This window comes from Mastacembelus armatus, chromosome 9, assembly GCF_900324485.2.
Source record: "Mastacembelus armatus chromosome 9, fMasArm1.2, whole genome shotgun sequence".
NCBI classification, from domain to species: domain Eukaryota; kingdom Metazoa; phylum Chordata; class Actinopteri; order Synbranchiformes; family Mastacembelidae; genus Mastacembelus; species Mastacembelus armatus.
This window is the reverse complement of record NC_046641.1, coordinates 2901545-2918518: the sequence shown is the minus strand read 5'-3', so window position 1 is coordinate 2918518 and position 16974 is coordinate 2901545. Positions and strand designations below refer to the sequence as shown.

Sequence of the window (16974 nt, the reverse complement as noted above, 5' to 3'; positions counted from 1 at the left end):
CAACTAGCTACAACAAATCACGCATTACAACTCTAAGGAAGGGTGCAGCTGTATAACTGCAGTCGTGCATTACTCATCGCATTACTCAAACTGTATGTGCGTATGTGATTATGCATAGTCATTGTTTTCCTGAATGTAGTTAGAAATGTAAATGTCACCCTACAAAAATAAAATAAATAAATGATAGGGCTCACTGATGTTTACCACAAACATCTTAAAATACTTTCTTTTTATAATTCTTCTCATTTTTGATTGAAATATTTTTACAATACCAAAAAAGCTAAAATACACCGTTTTACATCAACCAATGCTAAAATCTACCCTCAGAGAAAATGACTCCTCTTTAAGATATACTAACACTGTGGCACAGTACATGTAACCTCATTTGTAGCAGTAATGCTATCATAGATTCAGTGAGTTATGCTATAGGAAACAAGCTGAGTCTTGTTTTCATTTTGACAAACGAGGTAAGCTGAATTTACTATTAACAGTATGTATTGATGTACAGAGATCTATCCCTGGATCATTTAGACACTGAAGGAAACCTAAAAACACCATGATTTCCAGGCTGGTTCTGAAGTTATACGGAGCACCTTTATTCTATAATTTCTAGATTTATGGATGTTTATTTGCAATGGACACCAGAGTCAAACATGCACTTTCACCTCACAGTTTTACAGTCATTTCGTTGAGTAGTCACTAGCGTTAGATGGCTAGAAAATGAAAACTATTAACTGTGGATTTTGTGGATCGGAGCAACCTGTCTTACATCAAATATATCACCATGTTATTTTTTTCAGTGTAATTTTTCAAAATGATAAAGCACCATATTAAAGTTCATTTATCTAAGGTGGATACAGGAATCAACACCTGGGAGAAAACATTGTTTGCATTTCTTAACACCACATGGCTGGCCTTATTTTACCCAGAATGCATCTCTCCGGCATGGGCAAGGCAGAGCCTTATTGTTATGTGAGGTATGTACAAACCTCTGAATATTGAAGAGTAGATGTTTCTGAATATATTTCACATAAAAGAATTAATTAAATGTGAATGTGTATTACGTATATAATTTAACTTGCTTTCATTTTCACACATATTTTACCCTACGTGTTCATCAAACACTGATTAAAATAAATATGGGTGGGTACAATAGCAAAATCAGGGAGTGTAAATTAAAACTTTAACCCTAGCAGACTTTCTTTGTGTTGTTGGCTACTTGCTTTATACTAACCCAATGCAGATGGTCCAAGAGTACCACAGATTGGCCAACTTTCATTCGCCATTACCTCAGTGGCTGAAACAAAATATTTTAAAGTGTTTGGGTTTTTTTTTTGTTTTTTTTTTTTTTTTTAAATATCTTCTCTCCCAAATCCAGGAGATCCTCTCCATTTTGATTCTTTCAGTATGTTTGGTGTTGCAACTGATATATGTATGAGTGTGTGTTGTATTTCTGACACTGACACCATTGATTTCCCTCTTCTATTTGTTTTTAACATGCAAACTTCATCTCCGCGTGACCTTTGTAGCCGCGAAACACATTCAGTATGGTCGTCTGCATGTGTGTGTTGGAAGTGAGGGGTGGTTGTGGTGGGGGCAGGTGTCAAGGCTTGATATGAGGTCTGTGTGATGGGGGTTAAGGGTGGGAACTGGGTGATAAGACACAGTCATCTGCTCCCTGTGGCGTCAGGAGATGATGCTGTACAGCTTCCTGCCTCTCTATCTCTTGGTGGGGGAAACTTTAATGAACTGTAATGCCACGGTTAGAAGTCTCACTCTGCCACATTCACCACAACCAGTTTCTTCCATTCACAAGTGGGAAGTAACCCTCTGACTGTGCTATCATTCACATTTAGACTGGGGCTGATATTGTATTTTCTGAACTATTTCTTGTATAAATTAGTATATAACAGTGGTTGTCTAGCAGAAGAAGCAAACTTCCTATAGACTAAATTTACATTTTTTAGAGAAAAAAAAAAAAGGAATAATTTCAAGATACTTGGCTGTAAGTATCTACAACTACAACATTTAAGCAATCTGGAGCTTCCATTTAAAAATATAACATTAGATGCCAAAAAGTTGCTTTTAAGTCCTCATTCCTTCTTCAACACAAGAAGATGGTTTTTAAAAGAAACAGAATTAGATGAAACACTAGGTAACTCTGAAATTATGCCACAGTTGTATCACCTTATCTGTATGTGAAAACCTTTATGCAAATATTTCCTGTTGCCATGTTGACTGCTGGGAAAGCTGAGGGGGTGGGGGAAAAGGAGCTTGTAACTCTTATATCCCATACATGCACAAGTGCGCACACAGACACACACACACCTTCGTGCAGACACAGACACGCAGAGACAGACACAGAGACACAGAAACACACATACACATACACACACACACACACACTCTGAAGAGGATATGAAATATACAGGGGAAAGCTTTAACTTAAAATAAAAAAATTGAAAAAAAGAAAAGTTGGGTGGAAAGGCAGAAAAAGATTTTTAAAAGGGAGGAGGGGAAGATCATTTGCAGGCACCGGCTCAGCTTGACCTGTTGTGACTGGTCAGCATGTTAGCTGCTCACACCGTCCACTCGTCGACAACCTCTTGACCTTCAAGCACATGCCACACTGTGTTGTCCATCAGTGGCTGTGTGCGTACACAGATTTGTTTTTCAGTTTGCACGCACAGCCTCATTCTCTCAGCCTGTGTATTCAGGAGCAGAGTCCTCTGTCTTCTGACTTGTCAGTTTGCTTGTTGTGCACAGACTGCCTGTGTGTATGTGATTTAAGTCTGACTCTGGCTCGTCCGGGTCCTTCGGGGAGCTTTTGGAGTGGATCTTGCCAATCTCCTCTAGGGCGCTGGCTAACGCGTCAAGGTCAGCGGTGTCCTGGTGGCGAGCCTCCCACAGACTCAATATGACGGCTGATGGACTCTGTTGCTTTGCAAAGTAACCCAGGTTTCTGTAGGGGATCACACAAACGTGGATTAATCAACAATGCAGGTAAAGGTCACCCAAGAAAGAGGCAAATGTGCTGAATAGTTTCATCAGGTATGGACTCTCTATTTATCTTCTAAAACATCAGTCAAACTGAATGCATAAATAGTTAAAATGTTTTATTTTGCTTTGAGAGAGAGTGTTGAGTGAGATTTTGATGCACAACAAGACCAAAAGTTCTAAAACAACACCATGAAGGACAAGGTCTATGTAATCCTATATTTTTCTTTTTTCCATCCAGCAGACAATTAGATGCAAATAATATTTACATTTACATTAATAAATTACTGTTTGCTGACATTTGTTTTTCAGAAGATCCTAGGTGTCAGAAAAAAAAAAAATAAATAAAATAATAATAATCACTACATTGGTTAGAAGTTAGCCTTAATTACAAAATGTATTGTAATGAATAGTTATCCATATGTTAGACAATCTAATACATTTTATTACTAAATCAATATTAACAATAATGCATGTGAGTGCCTGGGTCCTCTTGATTAGACTTTTAAGAATTATACTTATTATGTCTTGCATTATGTAACTGTAAATTAACTGAACACAAATTGGATTGCCTTGGTGCATAAACAACAATCTGGTTTTCCATGTGGTTAAAACAAACAGTATGACCTTTTAATACTATTAAAAATATAATGAAGCATAAATTAGCATCTCAAATGATGAGTAATTACTGGCAAACACAGTTTGGTTTGCATTTAATTTTCAGGTGCTGCCAAAGTTAAAGAAAGGTAGCTTGTTTCCATGCCAATACAATGCAACAGCAGTCATGTAGGGATGAGTCCAGTTGGGGGCAGTATTTCACTGCCACTTCTTGGTGCAAGAGAAATAACTAGTGACATAAAAGGCTGAAACCATTGGTCACATCAGGCTCAGTTCAAAGCTGCCCAACTTGGAGAGGAAAGCTTATCTGGATAATTTGGAATCTGAAAGGGCTTTTAGATACTGGCATCTCATGAATCATGCACTTAACAGAAGATTATAGCTGCCACAAGCTAAGACCAAGCAAATACAACAACTGGACTGTGTCAACATTAGTATAGTCTCACATCATATAGCTATGTTTTAATTTGGTTAAGAAAAGAGGACAATGCATTAATAAGCAAATGGTCACATATCCATAAGATTTATTAGTCACCAATTAGGCTACACAAATGCTTTGACTGTTCAACTATTAATTTTTTAAATTAAGACTAAATCTGGCACAAACTAATTTTGCAGTATGTGCCATAGCATGCATTAAACAATGCAATCAGTTATGTGCTATACAGTTAAAGAATTAGTCCTGTCTCCAACTACTGACAAACAACATGAAGACTAAAGGCTCATATAAACTCACATTCAGGAGGTTACACTCATGGACTTATTATTCTCATCAGCTAGTGTTCACGGCGGGGGCCATTACAGAGAAATGAGTTCACACATACAACATGCAATCTCTGAGAGGACACACTTCATACACTTACTGATCTAAGTGGAGTTTCTGCGCTAAGAGTTGCCAGTCCTTGCCCTTGGCATTGGCAGTGTCGAAGGTGGCACAGATCCTCTGGCGGATGGAGAGGGGGATTTTGAAGGCCTTGGGGCCCGTCTGGGATGTGATGGTGCAGTCTGTCTGCATAAAAAATGGAACAGGCTCCTTTTCAGTCTGGAGGAACAGAACAGAAACAGAGTATTATCAAACTAGGGTCAGATATAATTTGCAAATGTTGCTTTGTACTTGTTTTAACCAACTTGGCAAGCCAGAGTGATCATATTAGAACCCCTACCGCCTCCTCTTTCAATGGTTGAAACTGCTCTACCCGAACTCATCCACTGGCTTATTGTGGTGATCACACCTTCAGCTAGCCTGTGGTGTGAATTTTTTCTTTTTTGACTAATTGGCTAAAATGTACATACACTATTATCCTCAAATATAAGAACTGAATTGGGATGGGAAGAAAGTGCATTCCACTAATTATCATATGTATTGAGAGTGAATTAATTGATACACTTTCAAACACTAGTGTGCTGTAATCAAAGAGGCCTCTGTGCTTTTACCTACAAACTGGAAATTCACTGGAAAATCACAAGTCCACAGGTGTGAGTTATAAGGTACATTTACTTTAGGAGCATAAATCACATTGTTTGATGTGATTGTGTTGATCAGGGGGAGAGGGATGTGGGGAACAGTGGTTTTCCCATCTGGTATTGCAACATTCCATTATCTGCCGCTTTGACTTTCTGAAACAGACGAACAGCGCCCCCTTCTTGTTCCATCCCATATCACAGTCCAGTAGATACTGCACCATAGAGCTGAGGAACATCCAACTGCAGCACCAGAAATTTCAGTGCAGAACACGTGTTCCTAGATAACATAATTTTTATCTTCTTTCCAAACTCTGAATAAAAACTTCCACCTCACCCTGAAAGTTTGGTCACACTGACACATTCATCCTGCAAGCATTTATTTCATCTTCTGTTCAACTTAACTAAAGCCTGTTAAATCCTGTTTAAGTTCAGTCTCCAGCTGGCTCTGGACTCACAGTTCACTTTTGTTCAGTTTTAACCATGACAATGTGCACAGTCATCCAATACAAAAACACTGATGCATTGGGTTTGTTAACAGAGAAATCACATTCTTTGTCAGAGCTGAATGCTGTCCAATCCTGCTGAATGGAAGACCAAGTTGACTATTCCCAACATCCCTCTTCACACAATCAACATGTGCTTTGTTATGACCCTAGGGGTCATTATGTGTGTGGTTGGTGTGTTGTTGGCTCTCCCCTCCCTATTTCGTGTGTGTGTGTCGGATGCTGGAGTGGGCGTGGACTCGAGGACCGTGGATTGAACTTCCGGGATTGGTCCAACACTTCCCGGAAGGACTATAAGAAGCCCACGGACTGCTGTTCGAGAGAGCTATTCTCCCACCTCACAGAGCGTTTTTGTTTGAGTAGGGCTAAATTAGCGTTTGTGTTTGTTTTGAACATTCTGTTTTGTATTCTGTGTTTTCAACAGAATAAATATTCTCGTTAACTGTAGTTCGTCTAGTTCGTGTTTGTTGAGAGTGGAAGAGGTTTGGAGGAAAACTCCACAATCGTGTTACGCTCCGGCAACCCCTAGGCTGGGGCATAACAGCTTGCATATTGGACTCAGTGTACAGTAGATACAAGCTTTAGTGTTTTACTTTGGGCAAGAACAAATAAAATGACAAAAATAAAAGACAAGCTAAGAAAAGACATGAATTTCACCTTAAACAAGGCACTGTTTGTCTGAAAAAGGCCAACAGTCAGGAAAAGTTCTGATGAATCGTGGGTTGCTTTCAAGTTGTCATCTATTGATTGGATCTATGTACTGAAAGGTCAAGGCCATAGCTGAAATTGACAGAACTTTTCTGCTAAGCATAAAATCTGCGCAAAGGCCTGTGCCTTTTGCTCCAGCTGGAGCGGCTATCCAACCCACTCACTGCATGCCCTTCAGCCATCAGCAAGCTAGGGTGTTGTTGTTTTCTTTGTTAATGCAATATAGAGAAAGCAACCAATATGAGATAATTATTATATTGAACCATCTGAAAAGTAAAGTAAGGAAGCTTTTTGGACTCAATAGCTTAGAAGGAAAATTTGTGGATAAAAGCAAGTCTGCTTGGTGATTCCTAATATTAACATAAAAATAATGTGTGTAAACTGATTCATATCTATTTTCATGTACATTAAAAGTTTTCTTTTTTTTTCTAAGACTTTCTGCACGAGAGAAAAAGATTATTGATCAGTGATGATTTGAATCCTAGCACAGCGCCTTTATTTCTTCTTCCTAACCCTAACTAATGCAATTAGTTGAAAACGTGTTGGTGGCTTTGTGATAGGACAGGCACATTTGCGACTGGTTGTGAAACAGCAGTTGGATAAAATCAATGAGCAACACTCCTTCTCCTTTCTGCCTTAACAACTACTGTCAAGGTGCTCTTGAGTGAGAATTTCTAACTCCTAGCTGCTCCACTGGAGCTGCTCAGTGGCCGACAGAAGTCTGTTGTTACAGTGGGCAGCTCCCAGGTGTTGGTGCATGTGAATGAGAAGCAGGTTCTATGCTGGAACACATGAATCCCTGGAGAGATAAAGGTTAAAAAATATACATAGCAAACACAGTGAACAGCTGGATCTCTGTTGTCTGTGTTTAGCATAAATCTGTGAAGAAAGAAAGGGTGGTTCTCTTCACTCCATTAATACATATTGCAAGCTCAGAAGAGCTGGCCCTGTTGTCAGTGGACACACTCCAGGAAGGTCACATAAAGGTTGAGGGAGAAAGTAAAGCAAACTCCCCCCTTCCCGTCTCCCGCAGCTGCAGAGTCTCACCTCGGCCACAGCCGTGTAGACCTGCAGAATCTGCTCGTGGCCTTTGACCTGGCGCACGCTGATTTTGCAGGAGAGCTGTGCGGTGGCAGGGCTGTATCTCTCCAGAGAGAAGGCACAGTGCAGGGGCTGCTGGTTGCTGCACCACACTTGGGGAAAGGAGAATTCCTGAGGTGGCAGAAGAAGAAGAGGGACATCAGAGATGCAATGCAGTACAACTGCAATGTTCACATATGCTCTAAATAATATGATTCAGCTCATTATCGTACATGTGGCCACACTGTCACATTGTCTACCACTTACATATGGCAAGATAAAAAGTAAGAGCTGGCTTTGAAGTCTCTGCGATTCCATGGCTTGATATATTTATGCATGGAAATAAGTATTATTAAAGAAAGTAGTTCTGTCATTTACAAAAAGAGCCTAAGCTTCATATAGATCTCTGATAAAAGAAACAGTTTGCAGGCTAGGTACTGGGAATAGGGGGAAACAATTCCTTCCAACAGCCTTGACCTCTGATAGTCTGTCTCTGCAATATACACATGTTAAAAGTGACCTGTAAACCATTTTTTGTGAAGACTAGAGTATTAAAAGCAGTGGTTGGTGTGCCTGCTGAAGACTTAACCCACATGGCTTTGATCTTGGATGCCCATTGCAGCTCACAGCAGATAATGGAATCAGGGAGTAGTGGCAGAGGAGAGGGAGGGGTGATGGACATGGAAAGCTCAGATGCTCTTTAGCACTAAAAGCTGACTTGATGTATGGCGCGAGGCTCAGCTATTATTCTACACCTGCTCCACCAAAGCAGGTTTGCGCTGTATCCCTGCCTTCCATCCCGAGGCCCTCATAAATAAAGCTGTGGAGAGGATGGGTTTCTTTGAAACACAGAGCTTTCACTATGCATTCAGATCTTTAAGCAACAACAGTGTACAGTGTGGATACAGCTCAGCTCCTCTGCAAATGGAACAAAAACAAGATACAAAACAGTATTCACTGCCTGCTGCGCTGCATTCAATCTATTACGGTTAGCATCTTAACAGTCCTGCAACCAAAACAAACACACAGCTATTAATCTCAAGTCAAATCTATCTTTATGATCCTCATGAGAGGATTGTTGGTAACATCAGGAAATTTGTTAAATGCAGTTTTAAAACACAACATGGTGCACACAAACAGGAATATAAAGCGAAGAGTAGGAGCATATGTGACAACAATGGTTACCAAAAAACTGCCTGACAGTTTACAGCAGCTGTTTTCTCACTCCAGGGGGATGTTGATGTGTCACACAGCATCTGACTTGCTTAGCAGCAGTTTACAGCAAACTAACCAGTTAAGACAGTTCAATGGTTAGTTTGGTTAAATGTGAATTATCATAAATGGTAAACTGGACCTGAAAACTGCTGTCAAATTAAGCATGAGTTTAGCTCAGTTCTTTATTCTTCCTAATTAAGAAAGTTTCCTCTTTAGATCCCGGTGACTTTACAATATCATTAACTGTTGCAGACAGAATTAGAAACAGAAATCACAAAAATACACTTGTTTCAGTCTAATACAATAATAACTCTTTCTCCTTACAATCCACTGGTGGAAAACAATTTACAGTAATGGTGTTTATTTTTTTCATGGAAGACTACACCAATGACTTAATAACACTTATAAATGCAGACTTAAAAACAAGGGTGATCTAATCTAAAAAAATCTAAAGATGGCTCATCAGGGGCCTTGAGATGCCATGACAATAACATCATGCCTATGCCCTATGTGTCAGATCACATTAACAAAAAATACACCACACAATACAGCAAGTCTGCCAGGTAGAGAATGTCCAGGTTCATTAATAAGAACAAGCAGAAACACATCACAGCTCTCCCCACAGTTTGTCCAATGAGTCCAAAGAGGAGCAGTGCAGACACACCACAGCAAATTGCTCTTAACAGCACAAATAGGATCTTGAAAAGATTCAATATCTGATCTAGTCTTTGATTTAATGACTTGTCAGTTACTGCCATGATTACCTGACATGTGGTGAAGGGTTTGATGCTCCACAGGAACTGGGGAACATCCTGGATGGACACCTGGAGGCTGAAGGTGTTTGCTCGGAAAGGCAACATCTTTGGCTCCTCGAGGAGCTGACCTCCTCTTGTCTTTTCTGCTGCCACCACTCCCTGGAGAGGAAAAGGAAGGAAAGGTAAAAGAAAAAAGAGGAAAGGGGTCAGAAAAAAGGAGACTAAAGACATAAGAACACAAAAAATATAAAGTGGAAAGAAGTAAGAAGGACGTGTGAGTAAATTAGGAATACAAGAATCCTGCCATTTCTTTTGAAGGCACACTAACTTTGCATATCAGCATGAACACCTGTTGTTAATCCTTTCCTCTGTCACATCCACTAATTGACTCATCAGAAATACTAACATGGAAATAGGCCACAAAGATGTGACATTGAGACTCCACTGAACACATCCTACAACTCGTGCTCTCACATTAGCTCCACATTTGCAGCCTCAACATGACAGATTGAAACTTGAATTAAATGCTGGGGAAAGCCACACGTCCATCTAGCAAATTGAATTTGTGATGATGAAAGAGTCCTTTGATTGTCGCTTGCAGGTCATCATTGTTCAGTGTCCCGCTGGGACGGTTCAGTGTCTGCACCGTCTATCCTTAGCCATCTCAATCACAAAGGGAACAGAGGGAATGGAGCTGTGACTAATGCCAGGCTATGCTGACTGATTCTGATGCATGTGTGTGCCTGTTTGGCAGTGTACACACTGTTATGCATGTGTTTGCAAAAAAGCTTATCCAGGGTGTATTACATATTGTTGTTGCTGTAGGTGTGAAAACAATCAACTGTTGGCAAAAAGAAGATGAGAGACATATATTATAGTAAAATTAAATGTGACAGCAGTGAACCTAAAATATGGTGATTCTCGTCTGCCATCTGCTGCTGTCATTCAGAGCTATTACCAGATAGCGCTGGATTTTTTTGGTTTTCTCATAAAGCAGGTACTGTAACCAGCTTGGATCCATGGTGACATTCCTTAGCTTGAACTCATTTGATGCTGTCAAGATGCAAGATGAAGTTTTGTTACTGGACTGTTTTTGACATGTCACACACATAACTGCTGTGTCTTAGATGATGTTTTATAGCCAAAGGGGTGTTTCATTGTTAGACATGAATTAGAAATCCAGCCTGGAGAAGAGAGTTCTGAATAGTCAAATGATGCTGTACTAGCTGTATTTAAAAACAGAGGTGCAACTGTGGTTCAAAATATTTGCTAAAAAGTCAAAGCTTGTGTGCATGAAATGTGCAAAGGATCGTTTTAAGTAAGAACCCAACCACAGGTATTTCTGTTGCTGGTACCACTAACAGAGCAAACACTAAATATCATGCCCTCTTGAAGTGATAACAGTCTAATCTGCTGCTTAAAATATATTGAGTTGTCTGGTAGGGCTGCACCAAAGAACTGATAAGTCTATGAACAGGACAATAATTCTCACCAATTTTGACTTCAAGTCATTTGCAAGCAAAAATTGCAAAAAAAAAAAATCACAGGTTCCAGCTCCTTCAAGATAGGGCCTATGCTTTTTCACAAATCCTATAGAGACTAACACATTAACAGTGAATTTTGTGTACTGAGTAGAATGTCTGTGAACCCAGACCATAGCTTATTCCTTTGTGTTGTAGACCTCCATTGCTGCCCAGTAACTTTTAACTCTACTTCAAGCAGACATTAAAAGAAGTAACAAGCCTTTTACCTGGGATCCCTACTCTTTTTCTGCCATCCCAGAGACCTGCAGTCCAAAGGCATGAGGTATACTCTTAGACCCCTCTCATGTTTTTGGTTTTCCCTTATAGGTCTACATATAATTTCACACATCATTCTATAGTCTTACAACACGACTATTGTGATGATGGTGAGATTGTGACAGTGATTGTGTTGATTTTTAAAATACAATTATTCTTATTAATGATGTTAGAATTCAGGACATTGATTCTTTGCCAAAGCAAAGGTTTAAGGTGGAGGTGAACAGCATTTTCTAATAGCATTTACACTAGAAGTTAATGTCAACAGAATGCTAATAGGAGTGGTAATTTTACGTGGCATCCTTGTATGCATTGTCTCTTCAATACAACTTGAGTGCTGTGACATAATTGGTGAAGAGGCATTATTTCTGCTCATTCCTAAGCAACAACACTTTCCCCATTTTTGCTGTCACATATGACAAAGCAAAATGAAAAAAAAAAAAATCAATTGAATTTGGGTGATTTTAAGACAAATTGCATGTGTATTTGCTCATTTTGAATCAATCATGGCTAAATCCATTAGTTGGCATTATTACTTATATAAATATTCAATATATTATTGAATATATTAGGAAATATTTAGGTAGCTGTAGTACCACTAAGTATCACAGAAGGTATGAGAACCTTACAAATCATAAGCCTTTCTTGCGATCAGAAAATGTCTCCCTCACTTGTGTGTTTGTGTTGCATCAGGCTTCCTGTTGATCCAGTATCCAGTCTGTGATTGACTTTGTGCCACAGCTTGGAAAACACACAGTAAAGATGTGGTGCTAACAGACAGGAACCCATGAGATGTGCAAAAGTCTGGCATCTGCTCTGCAGGCTGGGAATTTATAAACCAAATCCAGAATACATTTTAAAGCCAGCTGCTGCTGATGGCTGCAACATGACAGAGAGGTGGTTGGGAGGCAGAGTCAGTCAGGAGGCTTGCAATGCTCTGTTCAGCCTGGCACAGCTTTTCTATTAGTCTAGTCTCTCCAGGGAGGACAGAAAGCCTGATTTCCCTGATGTTCTCTGACGAGATCTCAATGCTTAAAAACCCTATAGGTCGCTGAAGGATAATCAAGTCAAACAAGATAAAAAAAAAAACTGATTGGTTAACATTTGAATGGCAGTGATTACAGTACAGCAGCCATTGTCTCAGTCTATTAAATTTACTGGAAGGGAATCTGTCAAGCTGTTAGAGGCTCTAGTATCAGCTCTGCAGTATTGTTTCACACTGGTAACGAATCTGCAATCACTCACATGGTTTAAATGATAGAGAGCACATGCTGAGCTCCCTGCTGCTTCAAACAACTCAAACAAAACCAAACACACAAGATGTTCATTTTGAATCTAGGCCATGACCTACAACATGTACTTCCTAGTAGAGTAGAAATCACTAGTGGCAGCCTACTATGTACCCTCACATTTTTGGGAAAGAGGCCAGAGAGTAAAAGTGGTTTTGAATGTGCTGATTTGGATTCTGGACGGAAAATTAAAGAACAGGATTTTACAGGATTTTTTCTGTAAACTGAACATTAAAAAAAAAATTAGCTATATAGAGCCACACAACAAACTTTAAACACAATGCTGACATTACCTTAAAAAGTTGACATGCTTAACATATGAACAAACAGTGGCACATTTACACAAAAGAACATTAGCATTTATCAGAATGTTTCTAGATCTCTGATAAACTGAAGTCCAATAATCAGTCTCCTTTAAAGGTTAAATGTATAATATCTAGAGAGATCTATTAGAAGAAATAGAATATAGTATTTATAAATATGTTGTAGTTAGAGTGTAGTGACCAGAAAATACCAACCACTGCATTTTCCCAATCTCAGAATGAGCCTTTTAAAACTACTTAGGGAGCAGGTCTCCTTTCACAGAGGCAGCCATGTTGCACTGCCATCTTTCTACGGTAACCTAGAATGGGCTTTGAGCTCTGGTGAAATCTCCGATAGATTCTGAGTGAAATGTGGCCACCAGCTGTTTGCTAACTTTGTCTAACAGCAGCTAGTTTACAATGAATGTTGTGGCTTTTTTTAAATACTTAATTTAATTTAATTAAGTTTTCTGCTATTTCTGCTAATAATGATGAGAGCCACAAGAGTGAATCAAAACACTAATTGTGTTGGCCTTAGAACCAAAAGAAGTTAGCTAAAAGAAGTTAAAACACAGGGGGAACTTTGAGTTAATCCAACTTGTGGTAATTGTGTGTATCAAATATTAGCATTACAATTATGTTAGGAAGAGGTTTACTGTATTACACATTAGGAAAGAGGTGTTTGATTACAGTATGAAATATTGTTTTAATTAATAAACATTTTAACTCATGCCACAATGTTTTCTTAAACCTAAAACTACTTTTTGTAGCATCTCAACAAAGGTACTTAACAAAGCATCAGTATTTGACACTCTAGGATAAGAATGCATTGATTTATCACTACAAGTGGCCCTGTCCACTTTACACAGTCATCTGATGCATTATTTATATAAAATATTGATCAGTGCAGCTTTAAGCCAATCCTGCAAATGTTTTTTTTCAGAAGTTGCAGGGAGTACATTAAACTTTTAGGTCAGTGTCTATTTTTTGTAGTCACTGGACACAGCATTCCATTGGGCTGCACATTTTACTTTCTGGATGCAACATCTACAAAATGTGAAAGATATCACTGTCTGCACATATAAATACAATTAAAGTTATTTCCAGAACTTTCCACCATGCACTTAAATGACAGAAATGCTTTAAAGTGTTGGTGAATGTGCACTATACAAGCATACATCACACCTCAGAGGCAATTTTAAATGTACCAGTCTTGCATTAAATTGGCTTTACTTCATGAATTAGCAGTTTGCAACATCAGACTCTGCTGAAGGAAGCCCAAGTATAATACATTTACTAATTAAGCTACTATTACTGACCACAGCCTGATTTATTCAAAAACAGGCTGTGGAAAATTGAAAACTCTGGAAATATGACATGCCTCAACTCGGCAATAACTTAGCCCTAGCTGGATAAAGAAAATAGTAAAAATACAAGTCAAGCTCTTAAATGGTGTCCTTGCCTACCTGAAAGGCATGTGGCGTGTCGTCCACACAGTACACCCGCAGACTGTAGTTCATGGAGCCAACCTCCATGCTACCAAACACAGCCAGTTTCAACCTCTTGACGGCAGCCTGTGTGAGAGGCTCACCCACTAGAGCGTATGAGCCTGGCTGATCCAGCAGCAGGTGGCAGCTCGTCAAGTCCATCAGGCAGTAACAGGAAGTGGACTCCTCCTCTACTGACATCACTTCCTGAAATGAAGAACATGTTTTTTTCTTTCTTTTTTTTTGCAAGTGGATAATCAGTGAACTTTGCTGTTGATTAATATTGAAAAAAATTCAATGTGTGATGTGTCAGACATATTATTAATATTTCCCACAAAATTATTAGCTGTCAGTTGAGGTCGACCAATACATCGGTCGGCCGATATATCTGATATTTGCTGCTTTTTGACAATTGGCTATCGGCTGGCACTGGAGTGTTTAGGCCAATTTTTATTCAGGCACTTGCGCGGGCAGTCAATTTCTACAGACCACGTGACCCCAGCAGCATAGAGCTGCGAGCCACATTGTTGCCAACTTAGTGACTTTGTCGCTATATTTAGCAAGTATTTACTCTTTTTCAAAAAAAGTGACTAGCGACAAATCTAGCGACTTTTTCTGGTGTTATTGGAGACTTTTGGAGACTGTATCCTTCTTACTCTTCTCAACGAGCAGCACATTGTCCCGCCCAGCTGCAGTCAGAGCAGATGTTCACTCCGATTCGAGTCCAAACCTCAACTCGCGCATGCGCAAAGCCGCTCATTTTCTCAGATTGCCGACAGTTTTTTTTTTTTTTTCTTTTTTTGGACCATTTAGATTGCTAATGTAGATTGTATACAAAAAACCTAAAAATGTTATGGTTAAAAACGTTCATGTATTACTGTGACTTGTAGGCTCCTAAGTGGACCATATGGTTAAAAACCACACCAGACTTAAGAAAACTAAACTAAAAAACTAAAACAACAACTAAAATAAATACAAATAATAGTAATAGTAAACCTAAGTAACTCCACCAGAGTGTCTATTTTGGGTGCCCTTGCACTGAAACCACATATTAAAGTTAGTCTGTTGAAGAGGTCATATTGTCGGCCTATGTTTGTGTCTTTATATTTTATTATGACTATTTCCAATGTTTTGTTTAGATGAGAAGGCAGTGAAGTAATTTGAACTGAAACATTGCTTGAATATATGTGTCTGTTTTAACAGTTAATCTATTAAACAAATGTCTATGTCAAATATTTTTTCCCTAAAATCAAGAAATTTGGCCATGCATATTGGCCCTAAATAATCGACTCATCGGCTAAACTGGATTTTGAAAATCGGCATTGGCCATAGGAAAACCCAGTCGACCTCTAGAAAAAGAATGACATGTGCAGTAAAAATAATTTCTAGGAGACTGTGTTTTTTAATATCACATACAGACTCATATATGCAGTACATTTATGACCTGGTGGGAATCTACACATTAAAGAACAGAAAATATAAGCAAATATAAGCATAGGTACATCTTAGTTAATATTACTTTTTTCTGGTCATCTTCTTTTCAATTAATAATAATGGTACTATAAATAAGACCACCTACATCAAGAATGCTTTGAAGCTTAGATAACCTGATATTCATCATTGTGGCACATTTTCTGAAATTATCTTTTTAAAGTTATCTTTTTAAACTATACCACTGCAAAGAAAGCCTTCATCTGTGAATCCCAGCACACACAGTTTGTTGCTAAAGTCTGTTGTAGAAGTAAATATTCATGCCCTGGGCTACACTGATATCGTGCCTATAAAACTGTGCAAATGAACTTCTGCATACAGTTGAATGTATTATAGATTGAGTTCTGGTACATTGCTGTTGAATAATGGTGTAGGTAACATAACCAAGGTTTAAATCACAAAGCAAAAATCCACACAGGTTGTAAGCAGTCTCCTGAGAATGTAGAAAACTATTTCCTACATGAGTGATGGTGTTAGTACATAGCAGAACACAAAATACTCATTATGAACAATGTAGAGTGTTTTATTTATGAGAATGCAACAACAGCTGGGAAGCAGCTCATTCCAACTGGAATGAAGGTGTCTTTTATATCCTGTCTTTCATTTTTTCCCCCTTTGTTTTCTTCCCATTTCCTTTCAATCATCAGAAACTGAATAGAGGACATTATAAGTTCTATTATATGAACGAGAAGTAGTGACAAACCAAAGGAAATATCTGCAAGCATTAAGTTGTAACAAATGAGTAAGCTGCTTCAAATGCTGTTTCAAGTACTTTCAGAAACCAAAAATGATGTAGTAAAAAATCCAAACTTTGCTTCAGTGGAAAATGTACTACAACTAAAACAGCAAATGAGGGAAAATATATGATTCATAAAGATTTGTTTTAACTTGAGAGGCAAATAGTTGGTTTTTTTTACTGCATTAGAATTATCTAGGGACAGGAAAGGAAAATGCACTAAATTCTTCTTAAAATATCTTCCTGTAATTACCAGTCTCACAATATTGTTATGTAGTATGTTGCAACTCCCCTCCTTGTGAGCAGATACAATCTATAAAATACATGCGATTATACACTTTAATAAGGAGCTTGGAGACCAACCAGAATGGTAAACACAGTTTAAGCAGCAATATTTATCCCCTCACAAATAATTACACGTTAACTGGCAATATGGCAATTAAAAGCATTGCTATATTGTCATAATGGCAAGGGCAAGACAGCAAACCTCCACCTGTTTGTTCATGGCTGGGCTGCCTTATAAGCACAAC

At 38.7% G+C, this 16974-nt stretch overlaps 1 protein-coding gene across 2 annotated transcripts in view; it reads right to left on the bottom strand.

The window, feature by feature from the left end:
- Window positions 1-2442: 2442 nt before the first annotated feature.
- The window catches only part of unc5db (unc-5 netrin receptor Db), a 169930-nt gene continuing 155398 nt past the window's right edge, over window positions 2443-16974 (bottom strand). For both annotated transcript variants that reach the window (XM_026322423.2, XM_026322425.2), the window contains 5 exons: window positions 14197-14424; window positions 9350-9499; window positions 7338-7502; window positions 4479-4657; window positions 2443-2962 (listed from right to left, as the gene is read on the bottom strand). In XM_026322423.2, coding sequence (XP_026178208.1) covers window positions 2701-2962; window positions 4479-4657; window positions 7338-7502; window positions 9350-9499; window positions 14197-14424 — 984 coding nt within the window. In that variant the 3' untranslated portion in view covers window positions 2443-2700. The remainder of the gene's footprint in view (window positions 2963-4478; window positions 4658-7337; window positions 7503-9349; window positions 9500-14196; window positions 14425-16974) is intronic.